The 27,771-nt window shown below is 32.7% G+C and overlaps 1 protein-coding gene across 4 annotated transcripts in view; it reads left to right on the forward strand.

The window, feature by feature from the left end:
* ERGIC2 (ERGIC and golgi 2) overlaps positions 1-27,771 on the forward strand; it is a 52,015-nt gene that overhangs the window by 22,346 nt on the left and 1,898 nt on the right. For all 4 annotated transcript variants that reach the window (XM_074270655.1, XM_074270651.1, XM_074270654.1 and 1 more), the window contains 9 exons: positions 5,394-5,440; positions 6,937-7,007; positions 14,389-14,429; positions 16,998-17,099; positions 19,088-19,183; positions 21,602-21,657; positions 22,880-22,978; positions 23,873-23,970; positions 27,572-27,734. In XM_074270655.1, the coding sequence (XP_074126756.1) occupies positions 5,394-5,440; positions 6,937-7,007; positions 14,389-14,429; positions 16,998-17,099; positions 19,088-19,183; positions 21,602-21,657; positions 22,880-22,978; positions 23,873-23,970; positions 27,572-27,734 (773 nt within the window). The remainder of the gene's footprint in view (positions 1-5,393; positions 5,441-6,936; positions 7,008-14,388; positions 14,430-16,997; positions 17,100-19,087; positions 19,184-21,601; positions 21,658-22,879; positions 22,979-23,872; positions 23,971-27,571; positions 27,735-27,771) is intronic.

Consider the following 27,771-nt stretch of genomic DNA (forward strand, 5'->3'; position numbering starts at 1 on the left):
AAGGTAGGCAATAACTATAGCAATCTAGTGTTTAACAATTCCAAAGACCCCAGCTTTTGGAATAAGAACTCACTATTTGACAAAAACTATGGGGAATATCAGAAACTAATATGGCAGAAGCTAGCTTCGACCCACACCTAACACCAAATACCAAGATTGTGTCTAAATCATGATAAAAAGTGATATTGTAAGTAAATTAGAGGGACATTGGATAGTTTACTTCTTAGATCTGTGGAGAAGGAAGGAATTTGTGTTCAAAAAAGAACTGTAATTCCTAATTGAACACCAGATAGAGAATTTTGATTATATTATGTTAAAAAGTTTTTGTATAAACAAAAGTAATGCAGACAAGATCAGCAGGGAAGCAATAAATTGGGAAATCATTTTCACATTTAAGGGTTCACATTAAAGGCCTCATTTCTAAAATATAGAGAATTGGCTAAAATTTAATAGTTTAAACCATTTTCCAATTGATAAATGGTCAAAGGATATGAACACAATTTTCAGATGAAGAAATTAAATCAATTTCTTATATGAGAAGGTTCTCTTAATCACTATTGATCAGAAAAATTCTTGAGATACCACTACACACCTCTTAGATTGGCTAAGATGGCAGGAAAAGACAAGGACGAATGTTAGGGGGATGTGGGAAAACTGTGACAGTAATACATTGTTGGTGAAGTTGTGGACTGATCTGACCATTCTGGAGAGAAATTTGGAACTATGTTCAAAAAGTGTCGGAAACTGTGCAAACCCTTTGACCTAGCAGTGTTTTTATTGTGCCTATATCCCAAAGAGAACTTGAAGGAAAGGGACCCACATGCACAAAATTGTTTGTGACATCCCTTTTTGTAATGGTAAGAAACTGGAAATTTGAGTGGATGCCCATAAGTTGGGAGAATGACTGAACAAATTATGGCATATGAATGTTATGGAATATTATTGTTCTATAAGAAATGAACAGCAGGATGATTTTAGAAAGGCCTGGAGATACTTACATGAATTGATGTTAAGTAAAATGAGTAGAACCAGATCATTGTATATAACCACATCAATATTATATGACGATCAACTCTAATGAACATGGCTCTTTTCTCCCCAAAGAGATAATTCAGGCCAGTTCCAATGATCCTGTGATGAAGAGAGCCCTCTACATGGGCTGTGGGAACTGTATGTGGATCACAACATCACATTCTCACTCCTTTTGTTGGTCACTTGCATTTTGTTTTTCTACTTATTTACTTCCTTTTTTTGATCTGATTTCTCTTGGGGAGTAATGGAATTGTATAAATGTTTATACATATTGGATTTAATATATATTTTAACATGTTTAACATATATTGAATTGCTTTCCATCTAGGGGAGAGGATAGAGGGAAAAAGGAGAAAATTTGAAACACAAGGCTATGTTGTTAAATTATCAGCAAGGTCAATGTTGTTAAATTATCTGTGCAAATGTTTTGAAAATAAAGAGCTTAAAAAATAAAGAGAAAAGGACATAAGTAGCCGAGTAAGGAAATAAATGGATAATAAACCGATAATAACTGGCCTAGATATCTATGTATAAGAATTGGCCCCATCTATGTATAAGAACCAATAAGTTGTTTAGATCTTATGAGGCAAATAACAAAAGGAGATTAATGGGAGAGACATTGTTAGGTTATAGATTGAGTAGGTTTATAGTAATTGTGACTTGTATAAGTGGAGGTGATGCCCACATTACCCAATAGCCTGTACATAAGTAAAAAGTATCAAATTTGAGGCATTACAATGTAATGTAGGGCAGTTGTATCACAAACTAAAATAGAATCTTCAAATTGATTTAGAGAATCACAAATTATTGTAATCTGTGTTCTATTGTATTTTTATTTCTTTTGTCAAATATTTCCTAATTATGTTTTAATCTGGTTCTGGCCGAATTTGCTATCCTCTCGCCCAACAGGTCTTTTTTGAGGCTTTTGACTTAGTGTTAGGCCTTAGTTCGATTATTTACAATGTACCTTCAAAATTCATTTGAAACAGTTTTTTGTTTTTTTCTTTCCATTTACTTATTTTATACTTAAATACAAAAGAGTAAAAGAAAAGATTGCCATGTGCACATGAGAGGATTTAAAATATAAAGCAACACATTTCCATTTCAAGAAAGACTATATAATAAATACTGTATGTTGTTCAGATCTAGCCATCTTTTTTTTTTTTTGCTTTTCTGTAGGTTTTCTTTTGTTCTCTACTGTATACTTTCTACATACTTGACACACACAAATGTACATATATCCACAGCTATCTATAGTCATATACGTACACACACATGTGCATAAGCATCTATATAAAACCATATTATGTTTATTTGCTTGGTTTCTCTGAAAGTGGATAACATCATCTTTTTAAAATTCAAATCTTTGTATATTTTTCTAAGTCCTCTAACTTATCGTTTCCTACTCTACTGCAATATTCTAGCATTATAACGTCTAGTTATTTTAAATAATCTAAAAGAATATTGATCAATATGGCTGAGTGTACTTTTTCCTTTTAATAAAAATCTATTTTGGCTTTAACTTTGCCCTGCATTTTTGCAGTGTTTGTGTATATCTTGTTTCCTGTCTCTGTGTTTTACTTCTACTACCTGGTCTTCTTGTTATTTAAACCGTTCCCTTTTCAAGGATCCCTCCTTTATCCTTTACCTCCTTCATTTCCCCTTGCTCTCTTGTTTCTATATTAATTTAGATGACAAGATGAACCCTCGTCTTCTCTATTCCCATAGTAACTGTCTGTTGTTGAGGTTCTCCTTTTTTTTTTTTTTTTTTTTAATTTATAGAAAGGGGCAGCTAGGTGGCACAGTGGATAGAGCACCAGCCTTGAATTCAGGAGGACCCGAGTTCAAATGTGGTCTCAGACACTTAACACTTCCTAGCTGTGTGACTCTGGGCAAGTCACTTAACCCCAGCCTCAGAAAAAAGAAAAAAATAAATAAAATTTATGGCAGTTTGTTATTAGGTGTGGAGTATGATATTCTAGCTTCAGGTCTTCCTTTAGTTCTCTTCTCTGGCTTATAAAGCTAAAACTAAGGATTCCACTTTCCTGTAAATGCCCTCAGACAGTGTTGTCCCCGCTCCACTGCTTCTGCACTTGTTACCTTCTTGCCCAAGGTTTCAACTCTGTGCACAACTAGACATGGTATCCCTTATCAGCAGAGGTTCCCCCTCAATTTTCCCTTCATAGAAGCCCAGTGTTCCACATTATCCAGGACTTGAAAATTCCTGTGATTTGGGCTAAGGCTGCTAATTTTAGGGCTCACCACTTGCTATTTTTAGGGAACTAGCCCGGAGGTGTTTGTGCTTTACTCAGCCAAAACTTCTTTCTTGGAATCTTCTGATCTTTTCTGGTTGTCTCTTGAGGGACCACTGTTCTGCCCCTATTCTTTATTTTTACTGCTCTATGTTTGCCTTGAGACATTATTTTGTCTTTGTAGAGAAGATGTGGAGAGCTTGGAGTTTTTTAGCCTATCTCACCATCTTCCCAGAATCCTTTCCCAAGTTGTTATTTTAAAAGCCATGCAAAAATAATTTGTTTTCTAGGGATTGAGCTACAGTCACTATCAATTGAAATTCTTTCAATTAAATTTGTATAGAACTCTAAAGAACTTTATTTTAGAAGGTTACTATTACTGAAAAGAACACACTACAGAAATTTAAAGACATAATTTGTTTGCTTTTTTAATAGTTACCGTCTTTACTCTTATACTTCCCATTTTGATTGTCCTTTCAAAGAGGATTGTGACATGAAGGGGCTAGTGGTGGCTATACTGTGACATGCAAGGGAATTAGATTTAAGTGAGGGAGAGCTGTGCAAAGTCACTCCTGTGAGAAGCCAGTTGGGTGGCACCTTTCCTTTCTTTTTTCTTTTTCCTGTCCTTTCCTTTTTCTTTCCATTTCTTTTGTCTACATAGAGTGTCATAGCCATTCCTAGGGGTGCTCTTTCTAAAAAGAATATAAATTTTAATAATGCAATCTTGCATTATTATTATCTTGGGTTTACTTAGATTTCTTTTTTAAGACCATGCCTTGAGGCACCTAGGTGGCACAGTGGATAGAGCACTAGCCCTGAAGTCAGGAAGACCTGAGTTCAAATCTGATCTCAGACACTTAACATTTCCTAGCTGTGTGATCCTGGGCAAGTCACTTAACTCTGATTGCCTGATTGGGGGTGGGGGGGAAGAGAAATACCACAATGCCTTAAACCCAAATCACTGATTTAAATTAATTGATTGGTTACTGACCAAGTACCATTTAGTCTTAGGATTCTGGTTGCGCGGAGTGAATGTAGATAGCTTTTGTTTTTGTTTGGGCTAGAAATCCTCTTCTCCCAGATTGATTTTTTTTTTTTTTAATTTGGTAAAAGAGGTCATTCTCTGCCTCATTTCTTAGTACAAAGCAACATGGACCAACGAGTCTAACAAGAAAGCCACCTATTGTACAATGAAGGGGAAGGCCAGCATTCTTCAGCCAAGGTGGGATCTCAAGGCCTCAGTCCTTCTTATCCTACTGAAGATGCACCACTGGCTTGTCTCATTTGCTCCACCTGGGATGTAGAGCATATGTGTGTGTATGTGTGTGTGTGTGTGTGTGTGTGTGTGTGTGTGTGTGTGTGTGTGTGTGTGTGTGTGTGAGAGAGAGAGAGAGAGAGAGAGAGAGAGAGAGAGAGAGAGAGAGAGAGAGAGAGAGAGAGAGAGAGAGAGAGAGAGTGTGTGTGTGTGTGTGTGTGTGTGTGAAAGAGGGAGAGAATGCTCACCTGAGCGGGATGAAGTCACAGAAAACTCTGTTGGAGGTCCATAGTGGTCCTGAATGCAAATTGGTCATTTGACCTGGGTATAGGGGTGAAAGATCAATAGAACCATCTAGTACTACAAACTGGTTCCCTATGAAGTTTTTCTCAGGATAGCTGGTGCTCTCAGCAGTCTGAAAAAAATTTGACTTCAAAATATATCTGACTTTAAATTGTCCTGTTCTCAATACTAGAGATATTACTAACTAGCCATATTAGATTCTTTTTGAGATCTAAAGTTTTCCACATAATTCTGAATCAAACCATACTTATGACCATGGATTATTGATTTAGTGTTGGGAAGAACTTTAGAAGCCAAGTACCTCTCATTTTAGAATTTAGAAGCAATAAGTGCCACTCATTTTAAATGAGTTGGAATTTCCTCATCAAAAGATTAAATAAGTGATAAATAAAAGATTAATAAATAAGTGATAAAGATAAAGTTTGAAGGCTTGTCTTATGATTCTGAAATCAGTATTCTTTCCAGTTTATATAAGGCTATTTTAATGTACTTTTATCATTGCTAAATGGATCTTTCTCAGTAAAATGATTTTTTGTTTGTTTGTCTTCTAGCAAACTAAGAATCAATATAGATATTACCGTGGCTATGAAATGTCATTGTAAGTATGTCTTCTGTTGAATGACTCAAAGACTTTTTAAAATTTCAAATAATTGCAAATTAGTTTTTTTTACAAGTTTTTTACTGTTTTTTGTTTTGTTTTGTTTTTTCCTGGTAGGTTTTTAAATTTTCACCATGATTAATTTGATTATACAAATTTGCTTTTTCCTATAATAAAAAATATTTTTAATTTGGCTCTTTATTCTAAAATCTTTCTCCTTTAAAGAAAGAAATTTATTAATTTCTAACAGTATAGTTTTTATCATTGGCATATGAGGAACCTCATAACAAGGATTTGGGACTGAAATCCTTAACATTTTAATTTTTAACAATTTTAATTTAACAATTTAATTTTTAAGTTCTGTGTACCTGTGTACTCTTCACCTTTAAAGTGGTAAATTAATGATTCTGTTAGCCTGTTTTCTGTAGTTATTTTCTTAATGACACATATAAAGCTGTAGGAATGTGTTACAAAGTAGGCAATTTTTTTCATGTTAAGATTGTTTCATAAATTGGGGAAGCCTTTACACAGAAAACATGATTGATTTCATCTTGCTTTAAAAAGTTAGATAATAAAACTCTGTTATTGCAGGAATTTTAAAAAAAAAAGGTTTCATAGAACTTTATGGAACAAGAGAAGTTCTTTAAAAATTTCATTTTAGAGAAGTTCAATACCAATTCTTTTTTGTTTTGTTTTTTTGTTTTTTTGCAGTCAACCTATCTTTTGATTGAGAAGAAATTATGTCAGATATTTGATGAAGGGAGCTGAGTACATAAATTCCTCTATATACTAAGAGATGATAATTTTTGTACTAGTGCTTGGTTCTGAATGGGTGATATTTTATTCATTTGGTTGCACATATTGTCTTATGTGGTGGGCGTTATCATTCCACTTACCAAAGGATATTTCCCTCTTTTTAAAAATTCAGCTATTTTGAAGGTAATTTTAAAAGGAGCAGCTATGTGTTGCCTGGAATCAGCAAGAGTCATCTTCCTGAGTTCAAATCTGGCTTTGGACACTTAATAATTCTATGATTGTAGGAAGATCACTTAACTGTTTGCCTCAATTTCCTCATCTGTAAAGTAAGCTGGAGAAGAAAATGACAAATCACTTTGCCAAGAAAACTCCAAATGGAATCATGATATGACTGAAAAATCATTAAAAAATTTAAGACACTTGTTTTAGTTTTTAATGTGATTTCTTATATTTGGTGTCATGTAAAAATTAGTTAATTCAGTAATTGTATTAGATACTTCCAGTTTTTACATCATTATGTTGGAGATCTGCCATTTAGTATACCACAGAAGAGCTGAAAAAATTATTGCATATCTTTTGAGTCTTGTAATCTTGCAGTTTGTAGCTTTTGAGTGAAATAGAAGTACAGGAGGTGATTCTATAAACCATGTCTTTTATTCTTTTTTACTTTCTGATATTTCATATATTTTGTTTTTGATTGAATACAGAATACAAACATCTTAATACTTCCTTTTATACAGATGTTGGGGCTGATGTATTGGATTTAGCAGAAACAATGGTTGCACCTGCAGATGGTCTAATTTATGAACCAGTAAGTTTTCTTGAATAGTTTTTTTCAAAATGTGTTCCTTTTTTTTTTTTTTTTTTTTTTTTTAAAGTATTTATAAACTCCTGTGGAATGTATTATGTTTGGTGCTTATATGGCTTGATGTTGTTAATTACCTATTCATATATCTGTCTTATTTTCTCAGGCCGATTCCAAACTCTTTGAAGACATTAACATTTAAATCCCCTAAATTGCCTAGCACAGTACTTTTTATGTAGATGTTCAATACATACTTCTTCAGTTATACTAGAAAAATCTTAATGTGGCATTATTTTTCATTGAAAACTTTCAAGTACTTTTTGTACTTGAGAGTTTTTAGAAGAAAAGTTTGCAACTTTATGCTCTCTTTGAATCATCTGTAATTTCGATAGCATTTATTTTTGCAGCATTCTTGAGAAAAACAATGCTTTTAACATAGATGGTATTTTTTTTTTTTATCTCCCCAGTGAATAGCTTGATTAAAAGCACTGCAGTTTCCCAATTGTAATCAAGTCCCTCAGTTCAGTTGGTTCATATTTGTCCATCTTCAGTGCCTGTCCAAGATGGACTACATGTATTAATCTGTGCAGTATTTCTTAATCACTAAGTTTTTCCTTTCTGAATCATTAGAGTGATCTCCCTTGAGAAGACTCTGTATGTTTCCTTGATCTCACCCCATCTTGACTTCCGTAGCAGATAGTCGTTACTACCTTTATTTCTCCTTATCTGCCTATGTTTATTTTTGTTTGTTTTGTTTGTTTCTAAAAATATACCTATGAGTTCCATATCCTTAAAAAAAAATAAACCCTTACTTGATCCTACCATCTCTACCAATTGTCATCTTACATCTTCCTTTTCGTGGCTTAAGAAAATCTTAAAGTTAAACTTAAGAAATCTCATCATTCAAATAAAACTCCAAAGTTATTATTTATCTCTTAATTGTAAAACCTAATGGCCTTTTTCCTAAAAACTTTATCCTTTTTGATTTCTGTGCAGCATGTGATGCTGTTGGTCACCTTATCCTATTTCTTCTCCCACTTGTTTCTTTATAGATCTTCTTCGTGTGTGTGTGTGTGTGTGTGTGTGTGTGTGTGTGTTTGTGTTTGTGTTTCTCAGAATTACCAATTCTGTTCCCCCTCCAATGTCTCTGTGTCAGTTCTTCCTTTGTACCTCATTCAAACAGCATAATTTCCATTTTACCTATTTTACTAGGAAACCAGACAGTTTGTTTTTTAGAGTCAGATCATACTCATCTCTGCCCTAAACTTTCTTTTGAACTTCCCAATTACTAATACCAATCTTAAACATATGGTATACATTTCCATGTTAAAAACATAAACAATTTATCCTTGTTGAGTCTCTTGAAATTAATCTTTGTTAATATGTTAAATTTTCTATTGAGTTCACTTCGAGTTGAGACGAAGTCCTGAAAATCTTTGAGTTCATTGAATGGCCTTCTCCCCTCTTCCCCCCCATTTAGTATTATGGATATGATGTTTTTGGCCACAAACCTAGATCTTTATTATTCCGGGGCCTTTGGTCTTTTAATTGTAGCTTCTGATAAATCTTCTACACTTCTAATTATAGCTTCAGCCTGTCTGAACTGTTTTTTTGTTTGTTTATTGCTTGTAAAATTAACTCTTTGACCTGAGGTTTTTGAAATTTAGCAATGATATTTTTATGTATTTTCCATGTACAATTTCTTGGAGATAATGATCAGTGGATTTTTTTCTATTTTTATCTTCTCCTAGTGTTTTGTCACTCTAGGACATTTTTCTTTGATTATTTCATTCTTTATATTTTGTTTGGATATTTCTTGGTCTCATAGTTTTATTGGATTCCCCTTACCCAATTCTAATTTTTGAAGAAATTTGAATTTGAAGAATTTTCTTCTTTAAGACCTAGTTATCTCCTTTTCTAATTATTTAACTTTTTTTTCATAATCTTGTTTTTCTTGGATGGTTCTATTTTTTTTTTTTTTTTTTTTTTTTTAGTTTTTCCTCAGTCTCATTTAATTTTTAAAATCTTTTTTAGACTATGTCTATAAATATCTTCTGGGCAAATAGCCACTTAACATTATTTTTTGGCTTTTAAAAAAATTAGCTTCATTGTCCTTTGAAAATCTTTTCCTATTATTTAATTTTTTTTTTTCAAACTATTAGTATAATAGTATAAGCAGCTCTAATTCTGGGGGAATGGTGGAGGGTAATAGTGTCCCTGGCTTCACTGTAGCTCTTCTCTCTGACCTGGAACCTGAAACAAAAAATTCTACTTTCCTGAAAGTGCCCAAAGCTAGCAGCTTTCCTACACCACTGCATTTGTCTCACCAGGTGCTGGTTCTCTCTCCCCCAAAACTGTTACTGCAGCACAGATAGGCCTAGAGTCTTTATCAGAAAAAGTTTATTTAGCCTTTTTGGATGCCAACCCCTGACTACCCATGCTGTCCAGGAGGAAAAAATTCCTGTAATTTGAACTGAGGATACCTCCAAACTCAGCTAGCCCCAGGGCTCCCCACTTGGTATTTTTCATAAAGAGATGGTCCTTCTTCTAAAGCAAACCCCTCCAGTTGTACAAATACTCCCATTCTTTATTATCTTTTGCAGGACATTTCCACTGTATCTTCCTTAGCTGTCTCACTAATCTTCAGTCTCTTCTTATATTACTTATATTACTGCCCAAGTCTATGTCTTCCCATCCTCAAAAAAACCTGCTTGATCTTCTATCTCTGCTATTTTCTTGTATTTCTTTCCTCTTTGAAAGCTAAACTCTTCCTCAAAGCCTTATTTCTTAGTATGTTTTCTATACTTCTTATTCAAATGAAATTACTTTTTCCAAAGTTACTAGTGATCTCTTTGTCAAATCCTTTCTCAGTTCTAATCCTTATTAACATCTTTCCAGAATTTGACAGTCATCTACTTTTTTTGATATTCTATATTAAGTTTTCATTACACTGTTTGATTATGTTTCTTCTCATTCTCATTTTATGAATCTTTATCTAGGTTATACCCAATACCTGTAGGTGTTCCTAAAGTTTCTAAAGTTCCTAAAGTAAAGTTTCACTTTACTTTTTGTATTATTTCTTGGTGGTCTCTTAAGTTCCAGTGAAATCAATTGTCATTTCACTTTCTATTTAACTAGTCCTAAACTCTCTCTTGATCTGACAGCTCCATATACCAACATCCAATAAACAACTAAACTTAACCTGTGTAGAATTGAACTCATCTTTTCTACCATAAACCCTCCGTTCTTCCTAATTTTCTTACAATTATTGAGGATTTTCATCATCATTCTCAACTTCTCAGTCTCTTTCTCACTGTATCCTCCAATGGGAGGATATTTTTCCTATACATTCCCATCTTCTGACACTGCTACCACCCTACTTATATGTCTTCTTCACCTCAAATTTGGACTATTTATTTTAGTAATCTAATAGTTTTACTACCTCAAGCCTTCTGTACTCCAAATCATCTTTCATTTATCTATCTTCCTAAAGGACCTTGTCACACCTTTAATGAACTGTGATTAATTAAACCTATTCATTACCTCTAGGTATATAATCTGTTAACTCCAAGATCAAATGTAAAACCCTCTGGGTTTTTTAAATCCTTTACAACTGATCCATTCCCTACTTTTACAATCTTCTTACATCTTCCCTCTCTGACTGACTTATATAAGATAGTTATTTCCCATTTGTATATTTTCATGGACTGTTCTTTGTGCTTGGAATTCTCTTCTCATTCTCGATCCCTGGCTTCACTTATTTCTTTCATATTCCATCTTTTGCTAAAAAAGTCTTTCTCAGTGCCTTCCCTCTGAGATTAACTTCAGTTTATTCTGTATATATCAATTAGGTCTCTCTTTAGCGTTGTGATTTTTGTTCTTTTCCTAATTAATTTTGTGTCCTATATCCCACAGGTGCTAGTCCAGCATTTCTCATCTTTACTCATACTTCCCAGCACTTCACAATTGTCTATCTTCCCAGTTGAACTTAGAGGATTTATATATTTATAGTGGACCTAGTTGTCTGTGAGTGACTTCTTCCATATTTGTACTATAATCTGTAAATTATGACTTCTCCAACTTTGTCTCTTAAAATGTGAATAGGAACAGAGAATGTGAATGGTGGAAGTAATTCAAGCTTTTGCAGTTTAGCAAGCCGTGTACAAGGGAATAAGGAATTTGAAAGTAGAAAAAACAGTGTGCTTTGAATTATTTAGCTGTGAGGTTGAGTTTGAGAATAGTTTCCTTTTTTGGAAACAGTGGAATTAAAGCAGAGGTAATGACTGACAGTGTACTTACTAATTGGAGGTGTTATGATTGAAGAACAATAAGATTAGGAATTGATAAATTAAGGAGAAACTGAAATATAGATTTCTATGATCAGATAAAAGAATTTCAAGGTTTCTTTTATACTCTTTTGAACTTACCCATTATTATTATGAGCACCACCATCCTTCCTTTTTCTTCTCTCCCACTCCACATGTCCAGATTAGTTGCCAAATTTTATTGATCCGTGTGTGTGTGTGTGTGTGTGTGTGTGTGTGTGTGTGTTTATAGATCTCTACAGCCTTTTTTCATAGAATTTCTTTTCTCAACTCACAGCTACTAGCAGAGTTCAGTCCCAGGTCATTTTTTCTCCTAGTCTTTTATTTGTCTCCCTGTTTCAAGTCTTTTCTTGCTCCATTCAGTCTTTTACTTAGGGTCTCTGTGTTATAGCCTCAAAGTGGAGGTGGTCTTTGAAGGCTTTTGATCTCTTAGGATTGAGGATTTGGCTCTGAAAATCTCTGGCTTTGCAAAAGGTTAGCTTTTAGCAAATGGTGCAGTGTTTAATGTCAGTCCTGAAGTCAGGAAAATCTGAGTTAAAATTTAGCCTTGGACACTTATCACTCTAGTAAGTCACTTAACCTTGTTTGTCTCATTTCCTCATTTGTAAAATGAGCTGGAGAAGGAAATAACAAATCACTTCAATGTCTTTGCTAAGAAAACCCTAAATGGAGTCATCAAGAGTCAGAAATGACTTGAAAAATAACTGAACAATAGCAAATCTTTTAACGCTTATGTTTGCTGGGACTGTAGCAATATCAATGGTGAGTTCAGAGAATCATCAGGATAGAAATAGTAGTTGAAGTTATGTTAGGAAATGGGATAGAGTAAAAACAGAAAAAGGGTCAAGACAAAGCTCTGAAAAACACCAGAACCATAAATGTGTGATGTTTCTGAAACCAAATGAGAAAGTAATATCTAGGGGCAGCTGGGTAGAGTCCTGGAGTTGGAGTCGGGAGGATCTGAATTGAAACCCAACATTGGACACTTAATAGCTGTGTGACTCTGGGCAAGTCACTTAACCTCTTTTTCCCTCGGTTTCCTCACTAAAAAACGGGGATAATAGTAGCATCTACCTTACATTGTTTTTGGAAGAATTCAGTGATATATTTGCAAATTGCTAGCACCGTGCCAGGCACATAAAAAGCAGTATATTATTGCTTATTCTCTCATTCCTCAATGTGATAGAAGGTATGGTCATCAGTTTTAGAAGCTTCAGAAAGATTGAGGGTGAAGAGTGAAAAAAAGGTCATTGGATGTACTATTTGAGAAGCTGTTGATCTTTGGAAGAGAAGTTTCAGTAAACAGATGTAGAAGATTAAGGAGAGAAACAGTGAACATAGAGGCATTGGGCATGGATAGCTTTTTAAAGTTTAGCATTGAAGGACAAATGAGAGCTGAAGCAGTAATTGAATGGGGGTAAAAAAGTTCAATGCAAGCATTTTTAAAAATGGAGAAATCTGAGGATATTTATAGGCATAGAGGAGAAGAAGCCAGTGGAAATGGAGAAACTGAAGGGAGATAATTATTTTTTATAAGGTTTAGAAGAAAGAGAAAGGAGTTGGTTAGAGTTAAAAAGAATAGGAAATAACTTCTCTTTTGAGAGAGAAGCTGAGATGAAGCCTCAGAAGTTTTGAAAATTAGCTTGAAATGGCTGTGGGATGCCATGAAAGTAGGAGGGAAGTCATCTGTGGAAAGTGGTGCTGAGAATAGATATTTTAGAGCAAGGAATGTTTCAAATAGATATTATGAGTAAGAGATAGGCCCTTGATCTTGTCAAAGAAAAAATATTAAAAGTTGTCTGTGCCAGAAAAATTTGTTAGCTTATCATTGTAATTAAAACTAACTTACAGAAATATCTTAACTGGCTGAATTCTTTTTTGCCCTTGGACATTTTTGTTCATAAATCATCTTAAAGTCCCAATTTATAATGATTTTAATGAGATTTTAATCCCAGTATGACAAAACATAGATCTCCTTTTTCCCAACCTTGGATATTTTACTAACTGTGTAACCTTGGACAAGTTACTTGACCTCCTTTTGCCTCAGTATCCTTACCTGTAAAATAAGTGTAATAAAAGCACCCACCTTACAGTGTTGTTGGACTAGACCAAACTCTTCTCTTCTCCTCCACCTATTAAAACTTTAATCTTATTTTAGAATTTCTGCTTTTGAAGATTAACAGCATTTTATATGATTTTAATCCATGTAATTAATCCCTTTTGATTAATTTTTCAGTTTCATCTAATTTTGTCTATTCCTCAAAAGCCATATGATATTTACTTTGTTAATATATTTTTTACTCAAGACATTGAGAAGCAGATTTTGACTAGTGTAATCAAGAGCCTGATTTAAAGTCTGATAGACTTGGAAATGGCACATAGATCTCTATGATCATTGATTGGAAAGTCATTGCCAATCTCAGTACCCCAGGCAAATCATAGTTCCCTCTTCATTATCTCTGCTACTTTCCTCTTCCCCCCAAAAAACCTCACAAGCCTAAAGCTGACACTTAGGATCATATGATCATAGAGCTAGGTTTGGAAGGAACCTCAGAAGTCATTTAATTCAATTCCCTCATTTTGCAAATGAAGTTTTATAAATGAGGAAAGGGAGATCCAGGAAGGTTAAGTGCCTTGATCACACAAGTAGTAAACTAAAGAAAGGGTATGAAGTGTCTGTTAGATTCTGATCTTTTGAATCCAGAATCAGTATATTCTAGTATATACTATTTTCTTATATCACCCTTTAAAATATATTCTATTTCCTTATATCACTCTTTAAAGGTTTAAAAAGTGCATTATATACATTATCTCATTTGATCTTACAGCAACCTCCAGAGGAATGTCCATTCATTTCTAATTCATTCATTCACTCACCCATTTATTTTTTCATTTGTTTAAAAGAGCAATGAATGGGGGTGGAATTTTACCTGAAAATGACTAATATAAAAATAAAAGGAATTAATAAAACCTTTTAAAAAGTTTCATATGTCCATAATTTTTTTTCTTTTATGAAAACCAGAGATTTTGACTTTGCTGTTGATTATTTTCCTTTATTACAGGTAATATTTGATCTCTCACCCCAACAAAGAGAGTGGCAGAGGTAATAAGTAACTAAAGTGTCATGTCTCTTGATTGACTTGTAAGGGTATATATTTTTTCCTTATTACTACCTACAACCAGTCCTTTGTGTGCGGTTATATTTATGTTATGGAATATCACTACTGATTTCAAGATTCCTTTTTCCTAACTTTTTAAAGTCTATAAAAATTTTATACCCTAGCATTTTGATGCAATTAAAACTCATTGGGCATTGATAGCTCTTTTATAACTGGGAATAGAAGGCCAACAAAATACCAAATGTATTCTAGATTAGCTTGAAGTATTTGGAAATTGTTGAGGTATTTGGAAGCTGGTATTTCTAGTTCTACTGAAATTGCCTGATAAAATTAATAAGAGAATGTGATAATTTCTCCCCACTTTCCCTTGTTTTGAGAAAGACAGATCTTTCACATCATATTTTATATACTCTGTCCAAACATTTACATACACTATCATAGGCACTTAGGTTTAGAGCTGGAAAGAGACCAAGCCCTGTTGTTTTTACACATGAGGAAACTAAGTGATTTCTCCAGTGTCCCAAAGTTCCAGGTAGCAAAGCTTCGATTCAAGCTTATATATTCTGATTATAAGTCTTATCATGTTAGTGACATACGTTTGAATGTTTTGGAAAGTGATTTGGCATTGTTGATGTCATCTAACAAGATCGTTTTTACTTGATTTCTGCTAAATGCCAACAATAGGACTCTGGAAGTGGAGAGCTTTCTTTAAGAAGTTTTCAGATGGATACTAGATAGATCCTAGGTTGGAAAATCTGTAAGTTAGATCCCAAATTTGAGACAGTTTCTTGGGAAATTCTGGCAAGTAAAGGGACCATATACTTGGAGCAAAAATCCCAAAATATTTTTGGAATGAAAAGCAATATCTCAGTGCATAGTCTTGATTAATAACAACATCTGAACATATTCATGTCTACTTAGGAGATGCCAAAGTGTGAAGCATGGTGATTTTTTTAATACTGATATTTCATTTTCCATAATTGGCTTGAGATGCTGAGGTTAACCCTGTATGTCCAAAGGTACAAAAGAAAAGGAGATAGCGATATAATAAACATAAAGATATATAATTATTCCTAACAGTAATTGGAAATAAACTTTCCTCTTGAGAAGTGCAGTAATATTTTGTTTTTTGTTACTGTATGAAAATAGCTAAAATTAAGAAATAGGAATATTAATTTTGACATGCATATTAAGTTATTATGAGGTAGTTTCATATTATTATGTTAGATAGGAGCCACTTTGTGCTTCACATTCTCGTAAAAGTAGCCTCTTTGATGCAGCTTCTTTGTGTACTACAAGCTTTTGTATGTTTTTAAAATAGGCAGGTAGGGGTTCAGTGAGTACAGGGCCTGGTGTTAGGAAGACTAATCTTCCTGAGTTTAAATTTGGCTTCAAATATTTAGTAGCTTTGTGTCCTGGGGAAGTCACTTAATTCCGTTTGCCTCTGTTTCCTTATCTGTAAAATGAGCTGGAGAAGGAAATGGCAAACTACTCCAATGTCTGTCAAGAAAGCCCCAAATATGATGATGAGTTGGACATGACTGAAATAATTGAACCAAAAAATTACCACTTGTTCTCTAGAATCCTGGATCTTAGATTTAGCCATAAATATGCTGTAGCATTTTGTTTCTTTAAAATATATATTTTTAATAAATAAAACAGTTGTTGTCAACTTTTTGTATGCAAACTACTTTTTGCATCCAGGACTGGGATGGGAACTACCATCCACTATCTTACTTTTCTTTTATTCCCATTCTTGGCTTTCTCTGTCCTGTATAAGTAAAGATAACAAAATTTGGGGAGTATTCTCCTTTATAGCATAGTGAGCTTTAGGATTCCCACATTTGTATTTTCAAATGGCTATAATCATTACTCACGTTTTTTTTCAAGAGAATAAGTGAAGACATGTTGATGTTTTCAAAATAGTTAATTTCATAGATCAGTGGATAGTTTTGCTGTGGATATTGACTGTTTATGAATAAGTTTAATTGAGAATATATCTTTGGTTCCTCTTATACAGACCTCCTTTGTTGCTACATAGTGTCCTGTTTAAATGACTTTGAGTCCTTAATGGCAATAGTAATAATAATTTGTAGCACCTTAAGATTTGTAAAACCTATGTTTTTTAATTTGATTCTCATAAAAACCCACTGAGGTAGATGCTGTTACCATCCCTCTTTTACAGAAAAGGAAACAGAGGCTAGAGAGAGCTTAAAATGACTTGCTTAGAGTCACACACTTGGCAAAATGCCTGAAGCAGGATTCAAACTAGGATCTTCATGACTATAACATAGAGTATGATATCCAGTAGGTCCTGATAAGCTGAAAAGTTTTAAAGAATGGGTATGATTATATATCATAGGTATATGTTTTATTCTAAGGTGAACCTAGATAAATGAGGCTCTAAGAGGTCTGTGGTGAAATTTTTTAGAGGGATTTCAGTTTACACATGTTGATGAAGTCACGAATGATCTCTGAAGTATTCAGATTTATTTTACTTATGATTTTATACTTTATTAACTTTCCCAATCATTTTTTGTTGTTATTTTTAGAGTGTTGCAGACAATTCAGAGTAGGCTACAAGAGGAACATTCACTACAAGACGTGATTTTCAAAAGTGCTTTTAAAAGTGCTTCAACAGCACTACCCCCAAGGTGAGACAGCTATTCATTATGTTTTATTTTCTAACTTTTTTCATGAATTTATTGTAAAGGAGTGAATAATTTTTTCAATTTTCTTTAATATCTAAAGCTATAGAAACTAGAATAATAATTACTTTTTAATTGGTAGGAATGTTTTGTCTTGACCAAGAATATTACAAACGCATTTTTCTCATTATAATTTAAAGAATATGGTATAGCTTTCTTCACTTTTTTTTTTTTTCTATTTTTGTGATGGAAGAATGCAGTTTCTTCTAATTTCTTGGAAAACATAATAGAAATATTATGAAATTGTCCTCAGTTATTTCAAGAATTTTTTGTTTGGGTTAAATAAGTACTTCTGCAGAATATTTTGGAGTTCATAGGTCTATAGGTATATAGTTGGAAGGGACTTTGAAGATCCTAATGCTTCATTAGGTAAAGGAAGAACCTAAAACCCAAAAGGGTAAATGACTTACATATCAATGGCATTTTTGAGTATTGAGTGTCAGAGCTGGGAATTGTGTTTAGATTCTCTGATTCCAAATGCTTATGCATCTCAGGGGCCTTTGAGGGCTTTGCTGTAAAAGCATAGTATGTTCAAGTACATAGATGGAGTTGTGATCTATCAAGTATTTATTTGACTTCACTAGAGACCTTCCTGTAGTTGATTTACTAACATATGATAAACGTATAGAGAGGTGCAGTATAGACAAAATGGTGCAGGGGCAGAGGATTGGGTTTGGAGTCAGTGATACCTGATTCTCTTCTTACCTGCCCTTTGGGTGCCCCCAGACCAATTGCTCAATGTCTATTTTTCTTAGGCAGTCCCAAAGGATCTATTTATTAAAATAGAGGTGAGTTGAAGTTTTCTCTGGATGAAAGGTGTTCTCCCAGTATAAATTTTCTCGTTACTGAGTTAGTTTTTACTTCTCTTATTGAGTATCCAATAACTTTGTAGAAGTACATAATCATTTTTTTCATAATCATTTTTTTTTTCATTTGTTTCAGATGTATCCAAATCTTTGTGCCCCATTTGTATTTTTCTTAGCAAAGATACTAGAAGGGTTTTCCATTTCCTTCTCCAGCTCATTTTACAGATGAGGAAACTGAGCAAATGGGGTTAAATAACATGTCCAGAGTCATGCATTTCATGCCACTGGCTAATTTGAAATTAGGTCTTCCTGACTCTAGGCCTGGCACTCTGTCTACTACAAATACTTTGCTAAATTATTTGGTGTAGTGATAACTATGTCATATGTAAAATCTGTATTTTCTCCCAATTTCTATTTGAAAAGTAGATTTTTTAGTAATGGATTGATTTCTTTCTCTGTTATGTTTATATTTATGTGTACATGCATGTATATTCCTTCCTCTCTTTTTCGGTAAAGTACTAGAGGTAAAGAAAGAGTGCATGCCATCTTTTATTGGCCCAATTATACATAGTTTCTAAGTAGCAGTTTAGTTTTTTTGCTTAGTTATAAAAAGCTGTAAAACTTCAGATTGACTTTGATTATTATAGTAATGTCCTCTGTCTTATATAGAAGGTATTTGCAATATAATGATAAAAATGCTGGATAGAATCACAAAGCCTTTGGCTCAAATCCCATCCTTGATAGCCAATAGCTTTGTGACCAACAACATATGTCAGCCTCTCTTAGCCTCAGTTTCCTCATCTATAAAATGGAAATAATAATATCTGTAGTACTTTCCTTACCATGTTGGGTGGTTCAAATTAAGTAATAAATTTAAATCACTTTTCAAATTTTAAAGTGTTGAATAAATAACAAGTTAAATTATCTTTTTCCTTTTAAGATTCTGATTATAAATGTTAAACAGTTCAAGGCTTTTACTGGGCGATTTTTTTTTTTTTTTCTTTTTGGATCTTCCTAAAATTTTTGACTACTCTCTGTTCCTTTCTTCCAAATAACTTCACCCATTTATGTAGTTATTTCTTGTGATGGATATGCTTTAAGCAGTCTTAATTTATCTTGTTCTAACAGGGAAGATAATTCTTTACAACCTCCAGATGCTTGCAGAATTCATGGTCATCTATATGTCAATAAAGTGGCAGGGAATTTTCACATAACTGTGGGCAAGTATGTTCTTTTACTTATTGAAAATACTTTACATAAAAATGCTACTTGGATAGAAGTTAATGTGTTAAGTTGACCATATATTTGTATGCTTAATTAACAGATTTTCCTTCTTTTTAATAGTTCAGCTTAGAGTTTATTAAGTATCTCAGTTTTTGTTATTTCAAAATTGAATTAAGCTTGTCATTAAGTGATTCATGTACCCTGAATTAGGAAAGTAGGGATACCACTGTACCTTTGCCCTAGTTAGAGCAAACTGGGAATCACATTTTAGTGAGTATGCCATATATGGAGTGGTTGAAGTAAATAATGATGTTTAGTTTAGAGAAGATTTAGGGAGGGAAGTGTGATTGTTATTTTCAGTTATGAGGACAGAATCAGGACCAGAAAGTGAAAGCTACAAAGAAACACATGTAGGCTTATGGTTATGGGGGGTACAAACAAAATAGAAAACTTCCTAACAATTAGAATTATCATAAGTGGAATGGGTTACCTAACGTGGTAGACAGTTCACAAGAGGTCTTTAGGTTATAGTTTAGACTTGGTAGATGGTATTTTAAAAAAGGAGGGAAGGAAGGATAATGGTGTTGAATAGGTGTGATTCCTGCCAGATTCTATAATGCCATTTCACTACAACTATTGAATTTAATATTTTCTGGGATTTTAGATTCATTAGGCCAGAGTTTTAAAATTTTTAGTCAGATGACGGGCTTAAAAGACATTTTTGTTGACATTTAAACATTTTATTTGTATAACTAGTGTTGAAATTGTCAGATAACACAGACTTTGTGATTGTTTTCCTTGCTTTCTTATAGACTATTTAAAGTACGTATAATCTTGCATTCCCCACCAGTTTCATGAATTTTTTAGGTAATTCTAATAGTGTATGTTGGTCTTAACTTTATATTTGTAAAATCAATAAGTAAAGATCTAACCATTTCCTTTGGATTTTTATCTTATTAAGCAGGTGTACACATCATAGAAACATAAATACGTGACATTTTATTTTCTTCATATTTAATGCTTCAACAGCTGCCATGAGCACTATTTTCCATTTCCTAAGATATGAGCAACTATTAACTGAAATGAAAGACTTTTAAATATGATTAGAAATAAAATAGTGAAATCACATACATTGGTTCAAAGTGTAGAATTTATTTTGGCAATTAACACTTGTTTTTTACAAATGTATTATTATAAGACAATAGTTAAGTCTAATGTTTTTGGGAAAGTTAGAAGTTTTGTTTTAATTAAAAACAAAACATACTGCTGGCAACTTGAGGAAGATATGAAATTCTCTGCAGACCTTGTAGGAAAGTGCTTTGAGAAGGGAGAAAATGATTCTTATCATAAACTGTCCCAATTGGAGGGAGTTTCTACATATCTATATTTTTAAAACTATAACTTATGCCATTCTTTTGGGGGAACATGTGGAATAATAAGGTGTGGTTTTTTGTTTGTTTGTTTGTTTGTTTTTTGGAGGCTGGGGTTAAGTGACTTGCCCAGGGCCACACAGCTAGGAAGTATTAAGTGTCTGAGACCAGATTTGAACTCTGGTCCTCCTGAATTCAAGGCTGGGGCTCTATCCACTGTGCTACCTAGCTGCCCCAATAAGGTTCTTTTTAATGAAAAAAAAAAATGTAATTTACAATCTTCACTGAGAATGTTACTGCAGCTTTTCCTTTCAAAACTGTATAGTGTTTTTTCAGAAGGGGTTTAAGTTTATAAAAACTCATTTTTGACATTGATGATAGTTCTTTTACAGAACAACAAAAATGACTAACATTTTCACAAAATAAACAAATCTCTATTTCCAACATCTTATTTTGTCATTTGGAGATGTAGTTTTACTTGGTTAACTTTAAAGCTCAAATACAAACACATAATGGAAATTCAAGGTTTTTGTAAAAAAAAAAAAAAAAAAAAAAAAAAAAAAAGACATGAATTTTCATTCTAACAATTTGCCATATGAATTTGCAATTAAAAAAAAAAGTTTTGGTTGGTTTTTAATCTTTTTTTTTTTAAGCCTTCCTTCATCTTAGCTCAGAACTCTGAGCTTGAACAAGTAGCTCGAAATAATTACAGGTTTGAGAGAAAAAAGGTTTTTTTTTTTTTTAAATTGGATTTTTATACTCTGCTTTGTCATTATTTCATTTTACTTATAGGAACACGCCTATATTCATTTAAAGAAATAATTTCAAGTATAGAAAAATATTAAAGTCTTCGGCTTATCATGAATAAAGTTACAATAAATTAGTCTTGTTAGATGAAGGCAATGTTTGAGAGGAGTGGATTTATCTGCTCAGGGAGTTGTCAAACGTAGTTCTGTTGTCCTTTTAATGTACAATAAGAAATATAATAGTTTATGAGAAAATCCAATTTTTGTTTTTCATTGCATTCATTGTTTTTTCGTCCTCATAGGGCAATCCCACATCCCCGAGGTCATGCACACTTGGCAGCACTCGTTAGCCATGACTGTAAGCTATTTATATTTTCTCTCCTGTTTGTTAAAAGAAATTGTGATTTTGTTTTTGGTACTAATGCAAGATAGGAAATTGAAAGTACTTTAGGCTGGTCAAACCCTCTCATTAGTTTTGACGTTGGACGAGAAGAAAAAGCAGTATTTTGTGAATTTACAATATATACTTTATAGATACACATATACAATATGTATATGTGTGTGTGTGTGTGTGTGTGTGTATATATATATATATATATATATATATATATATATATATATATACACACACAAAGAGAGAGAGAGAGAATATGTATATATACTCTAAATATATACTTTGGATATATTCTTTTAGTCTGGATTTTTCCCAAGGACTGACTTATCTGTCCTTTTTCTCTCTTATTTCTGTTTTATTGACTGAATTCATAATGTTTTAGCCAACAGAAACTTCTATAAATATACTATTGTATTTTATGCACTGATCTTTTCATTCTTTAGGTTAATTAAGAAATAATTATATGTTAAGTTCATTAATAGATCATTCATTACATCTAACATATTTATATACATATATACATGCATCTGTAATATGCACACTATATTTTAAATATATATTTCAATTAAAATTTATGTAATGTTTGTAACATAAGACTAAACCACTCTTGAAAACAAATATAACAACTTCCATTTGAAATTTAGTTTGATCTTTTGATTTTTGCAGGGGAAGTAGATTTGAGGAGTTTTGTTTTTTGACTGCATAAAAATAGTTTTATGTTATGGGACTTGGAGATATGTTGATTTTTTTAAAATTGAATTCAAAGGATAGATAGACATTTACATATAAGAATTAAGTGCCATATCCTCTTGGAAGGTAATTTGTAGTAGAATAATGAAATCTTGGCTTATAACAATTTGTAGGAAATTTTTATGTTTGTTGAGATTTCCTGAAATGCTTAATCATTTATATTAAATAAAACTATCTTTGAACCTATAGATTTTAAAAGTTTACATTTAGTGCATTAGAGGTAGCTGGGTAGCCGTGAATAGAGCACCAGCCCTGTAGTCAGGAGGACCTGAGACTTCCAGACACCTACTAGCTTTGTTTTTTGAGGCAAATCACTTAACCCTGATTGCCCGCCTCCCACAACAGAACAAAACAAAGAATTATAAAAATTGTTCATAGAATGTTATCTTTTGAAATACTCTGATTTATTTGTTGTTGGGGCCTTTTTGTCTTTTAGCCTACAACTTTTCCCATAGAATAGATCATTTGTCTTTTGGTGAACTTGTTCCAGGAATTATTAATCCATTAGATGGAACTGAAAAAATTGCTATAGATCGTAAGTATTTTGTTATAGATATAGAGGTTTGTATATTCATTAAACTATTATCATGTAAATAATAACATCCTTTCATATTTCTTCCTCATTTGAAACAAATGTCTTAAAAAGGTAGAAGATAGTAGTGAACATTTTTGAAAGGTTAAGAACATAGGCTTTAGAAGGAAATGCTAAAGAAATTATAGTTAATCAGTTTAGAAAAGGGACAACAAAAGAAGAGTTTTCAAGTATGTGGAAATTATATTGCATTGGTGCTGCTATTTTCTGTTCATTAAAGGCAAAATAAAAACTTGGGAAGAAATATCTTAGTTATAAATTTTAAGGTTCAAAAGTTCATTGCTAGTTTTAAAAGCATCTGTGGAATTTTTACAAACCTTAAAGATTTCTCTTTATGGATTATTTTAGTTGTAGTCATAGAATTAGAAAAATAGATTACTTAATGTTTTATTTCTTGTAGCATTTAATCCATAGTGCTTTTTATTTCTGGTATAGATGTGCTACATACATTTTAGAAAAAAATCTGTTATACAAAAACAAAGGAAGTCAGATGAACACATCCATTAGTGGATCTCTGAATCACTGTAGCCTCTTAAATTTAAAATTATATAAAAATATTAAATATCTATTATAGTAGGTATGTCACTATCTCAAAATGTCAGATTAAACCACAAACTGCATATATCTTCATATCCACAGAATATATATTTTCATTAACGTGTCCAACAGTTATCTAATGCCTGTAAAATTAAAGTTAAACAGACAAACTTACTTTTTACTCTTTAGTAGTCTATAGGAAGTATTTGCTTTCATGAAAAATGAAGGTAATTAATGCTGTTTTTTAAGTTCTAATTTTTTTGATTGACTCTTTGGAAAGCTTTTCTCATTTTATTCTAGACAACCAGATGTTCCAATATTTTATCACAGTTGTGCCAACAAAACTAAATACATACAAAATCTCAGCAGATACTCATCAGTTTTCAGTGACAGAAAGGGTAAGTTAACTTCAGCCCACCAAAATGATCTGGTTATAATTTTCTAATGGAAGAAAAATTTAAACTTCAGTTGAGGTTTTTCTTAAATTCAGAACTTTAAAAGAATTAGAACTAATAATGCATTTACATTTGGCAAATAATTTTACATTAAATGTAAATGTTTTCCCTGTATTTGTTACATTGTAAAATTTCAGTGCATGGAAAAATAGATTGATTTTGGTTTTTATCTCCTAAAATGTTGATGCAAAAGTTTAATTTTTTTCTATTAAGTAATTTATTTTAGGACAACTAGGTGGTATAGTGGATTGGGCTCTGAGCTTGCGATCAGGAAAACTCATCTTCATGAGTTCAAATTTGGCTTCAGACACTTAATAGCTATGTAATCCTGGCCAAATCACTTAGCCTTATTTACCTTAGTTCTTCATCTATAAAATGGAGTAGAGAAGAAAATGGCAAAATAGCGAATGAATTAAGCCTTGAAGAAGTTTGACAGAGATAGGTTGAGTCTGGGAAAAGTGTTGGACATTATGTTTAAGGAGTTTGTATTTTATAACAAGAATTTTAAGAATCAGTGATGTGATCAAACCTCTGTAAAACAAAAACTATTTTGACAGAATATGACAGATAAATTGGTGAAGGGTGAGTCTAAAATTGTGGTTCAGTTAACAGTAGTTTCTCTGTCAAGAGATTGATTTAATAGGAAAGTATCTACTGGGCAACACGAAATCTCTATAGATTCTTAAAGATTATTATCCTTCTCTTGGTTATTTGGTTTAGTGAGGAATGGGAAGGATTTTGTAAGCTACATAGGGATGAACTAGTCCTGAGTCAGCTTCCAGAGAATTAATTTTTTTCTTTTCTTTAGACTCCAGGACTTTCATCATAAGCTTTCCCTCATCTGTAAACTCTGAGCTTCCTGGACCTTAGGGCTTCTGAGCTTGTTTGATTCCTGGATTTGAGAAATTTGTAGAACTTGATCCATAATTAACTTTACCACTCTGTTCCCTTTCCTCCTTCTCCCTTGAGATTACAAGAATACCTTTTCTAGGGTTTTTCCTTTTTTAAAAAAATATTTTTATCACTGTTCTTTGATTTTATATTACTTTTACCTATTAATATATACCTGACTTCCTCACCAAGCTATCCTTCTCTTGTTAGAAACATTTTTAAAAATTCAGTACAACCAACTAATTTATGGCCTTTGATAGCATATGCAATATTCAACCCTTTTACCCTCCTGTCTTTGCACCAGGGAGTTGTTTTTTTCTCAGCTCTTCCATAGGGCAAGCTTGGTCATTGTAATTACTATGTATAGATTGCTTTATACATTGCATACATTATTATCCTGGCTATACTCTACATCAGTTTTTATGTTCTTGTGAATTCTTCATATTCACTGTGGTACAATGATATTTTCTTACATTAATGTATCAGTTGTGAACTTCCTTTTCTCTATTTTGCATTTCATGATCCTTTGATATCATCTCCCATTCTTTTATTCTTTATTCCAACTTCACATGAAGAAGGGGGAAGAACCACCTCTTCCTTGGTGGTTCTTCCTACCAAGACTAATCTTTTTACAAAACACTCTTGATCCCATTCTTTCCTGTTTTCTCTGGCAGATTGCCTCCACAATCATGTTATTTTTTTTCCCTCTCCCATATCTTCTTTTCCCCCATCTTTCCTGTCCCTTCTTCCCTTTCAAAACGGTGTGCTTGTCTACATTTTTAAAGATGTTTCAATGGCTTTGTTCTTTGGCATTATAATTGCTATTCCCCTTCCAATTAAAAGTCAGAAAAGGAGAAAAATCTCTGACAAACATATTCACGCAAAATGGTGTCCATGAGTCTTTGTCTCTTTCTACACTCTTAGTCCATCCCTGTTGGGAGGAGGTAATAATGGTTTGAAAACATGGTGGGTCACTGTTATGACCAGAATTCTTAAATTTTTCATAGTTATTTTTCTTGAAAATTTTATTTTTGTATAAATTGTTCTGGTTTTGTTCACTTTTTAACAGTTTCCATGTCCTAGAATTCTATGAAATTGTCTCTTTCATTATTTCTTATGAAACAATATTTTGTTATATTCACATGCCATAATTTATTCAGCAACTCTTTGATGCTTTCTTTAATGCCAAATGTCATGGCCTTTTTTCAGTTTTTAACTGCCTACACCTCTACATTATTCCAAACTGCTAAGCATTTCTCCCCTGGGTGTACTTATTTGATTTTATGCCAGTGTTAACTTTTTATTTTCTTTGTTTTGTTTAAGCTTTCTGGATAATATATATTATATCCCATCTAAATTTGATCATTTATCAGGGCTTTGTTCTGAGCCTTGTTTTCTTTGTTTATACTCTAGTGGTGACCTCTTTAACTTTTGAAGGTTTATCAACTTTATACAGATCTAGTCTTTATCGTACAATCTTTCTCCTTGAGAGGATGATATACATCCTGATTTGGGAGCATTTTGAATTGGATATTTTGTAGCCCAAAATGTCAAGAAAAGTTGGGTGGCATAGTGATAGAGTCAAGAAAATCTGAGTTCAAATCCAACTGTAGACTCTTACTAGCTATGTAATTAACCTTTATTTGTCTCAATTTCTTTATCAAGAGGTAATAATAGCATTCACCTCCCAGGATCAAATGAAATAATAATTGTAAAGAACTTAGTGCAGTGCCTGACTCTGGTATATAGTAAGCATTATATAAATGTTAATAATAGTAATAAATAATTTATCTAATTACACATACACACATACCTACTGCCTTTTCAGACTTTATTTTTGTCCTCTTCTCCATAAATTCATTTGACTTCCTGTTACTTCTACGATTAAGTATAAATTCCTATTGGGAATTTAAAAACTCTAGTTTCCTAATTACATTTCTAGTGTTTTCGTAAATTATACTTAACTCAATTTGTGGTGTGGCCAATTACTCTTTGCACAACCAATATTAACTCTCCCTTATCCATAACTTTAAATATTGGCTGCCCCTCATTTATAGAATCCTGTTTTTGAAATCAGTAATTCATTTCATAATTTAACTGAAGAATTTTGTTCTGCTTGAAACCTCTTCAGTTGAGAATGACTTTTCCTCCAAAAAAAATTGCTTTTTGTTTATTTTGTATATACTTTTGTATTTACTTGTCTCCTATTTTATATTTAGATGTTAACTTGCAGGTAGGGACTAGGAATTCAATTTTTTTCTTTGTATCCTATCACAATATTTGGTACATAGCCAATTGTTTCTTATTTAATTGATCTGTATTTGGGAAGGGAGTTTCATCTATCTAATGAAGTCAACTGCTCTTGAACTAAAATAGAACAGTCTAGTAACTATAATTAGCTTTAAAAAGTATTTGGGGCAGAGAAGAAGAAATGGAAGAATAGAAGCATTGGAGAGTTAGACCTGAGCTATTGATGTGAAGTAAACTTCTTTTCTCATTTATTACCCACTTTTAATTCACAGGAACTGTTCTCTGCCTGAATTCTCAGTACCAGCTTATTAGTCAAAAAGTTAAAAAGCAAAAGAAGTTGACTACATAATATTGACATAGATTACTTTTCTTTCTGCCTTTTCCCTTAATTTGGTTGCTTTAGGAACGTGCCATTAATCATGCAGCAGGAAGCCATGGGGTATCTGGAATATTTATGAAATATGATCTTAGTTCCCTTATGGTAACAGTGACTGAAGAACATATGCCATTCTGGCAGTTTTTAGTGAGATTGTGTGGTATTATTGGAGGAATTTTCTCAACGACAGGTAATACAACATTTTTGAATTTTATTTCTGGAAATGG

This window comes from Sminthopsis crassicaudata, chromosome 5 (assembly GCF_048593235.1).
Source record: "Sminthopsis crassicaudata isolate SCR6 chromosome 5, ASM4859323v1, whole genome shotgun sequence".
Lineage (NCBI taxonomy): Eukaryota > Metazoa > Chordata > Mammalia > Dasyuromorphia > Dasyuridae > Sminthopsis > Sminthopsis crassicaudata.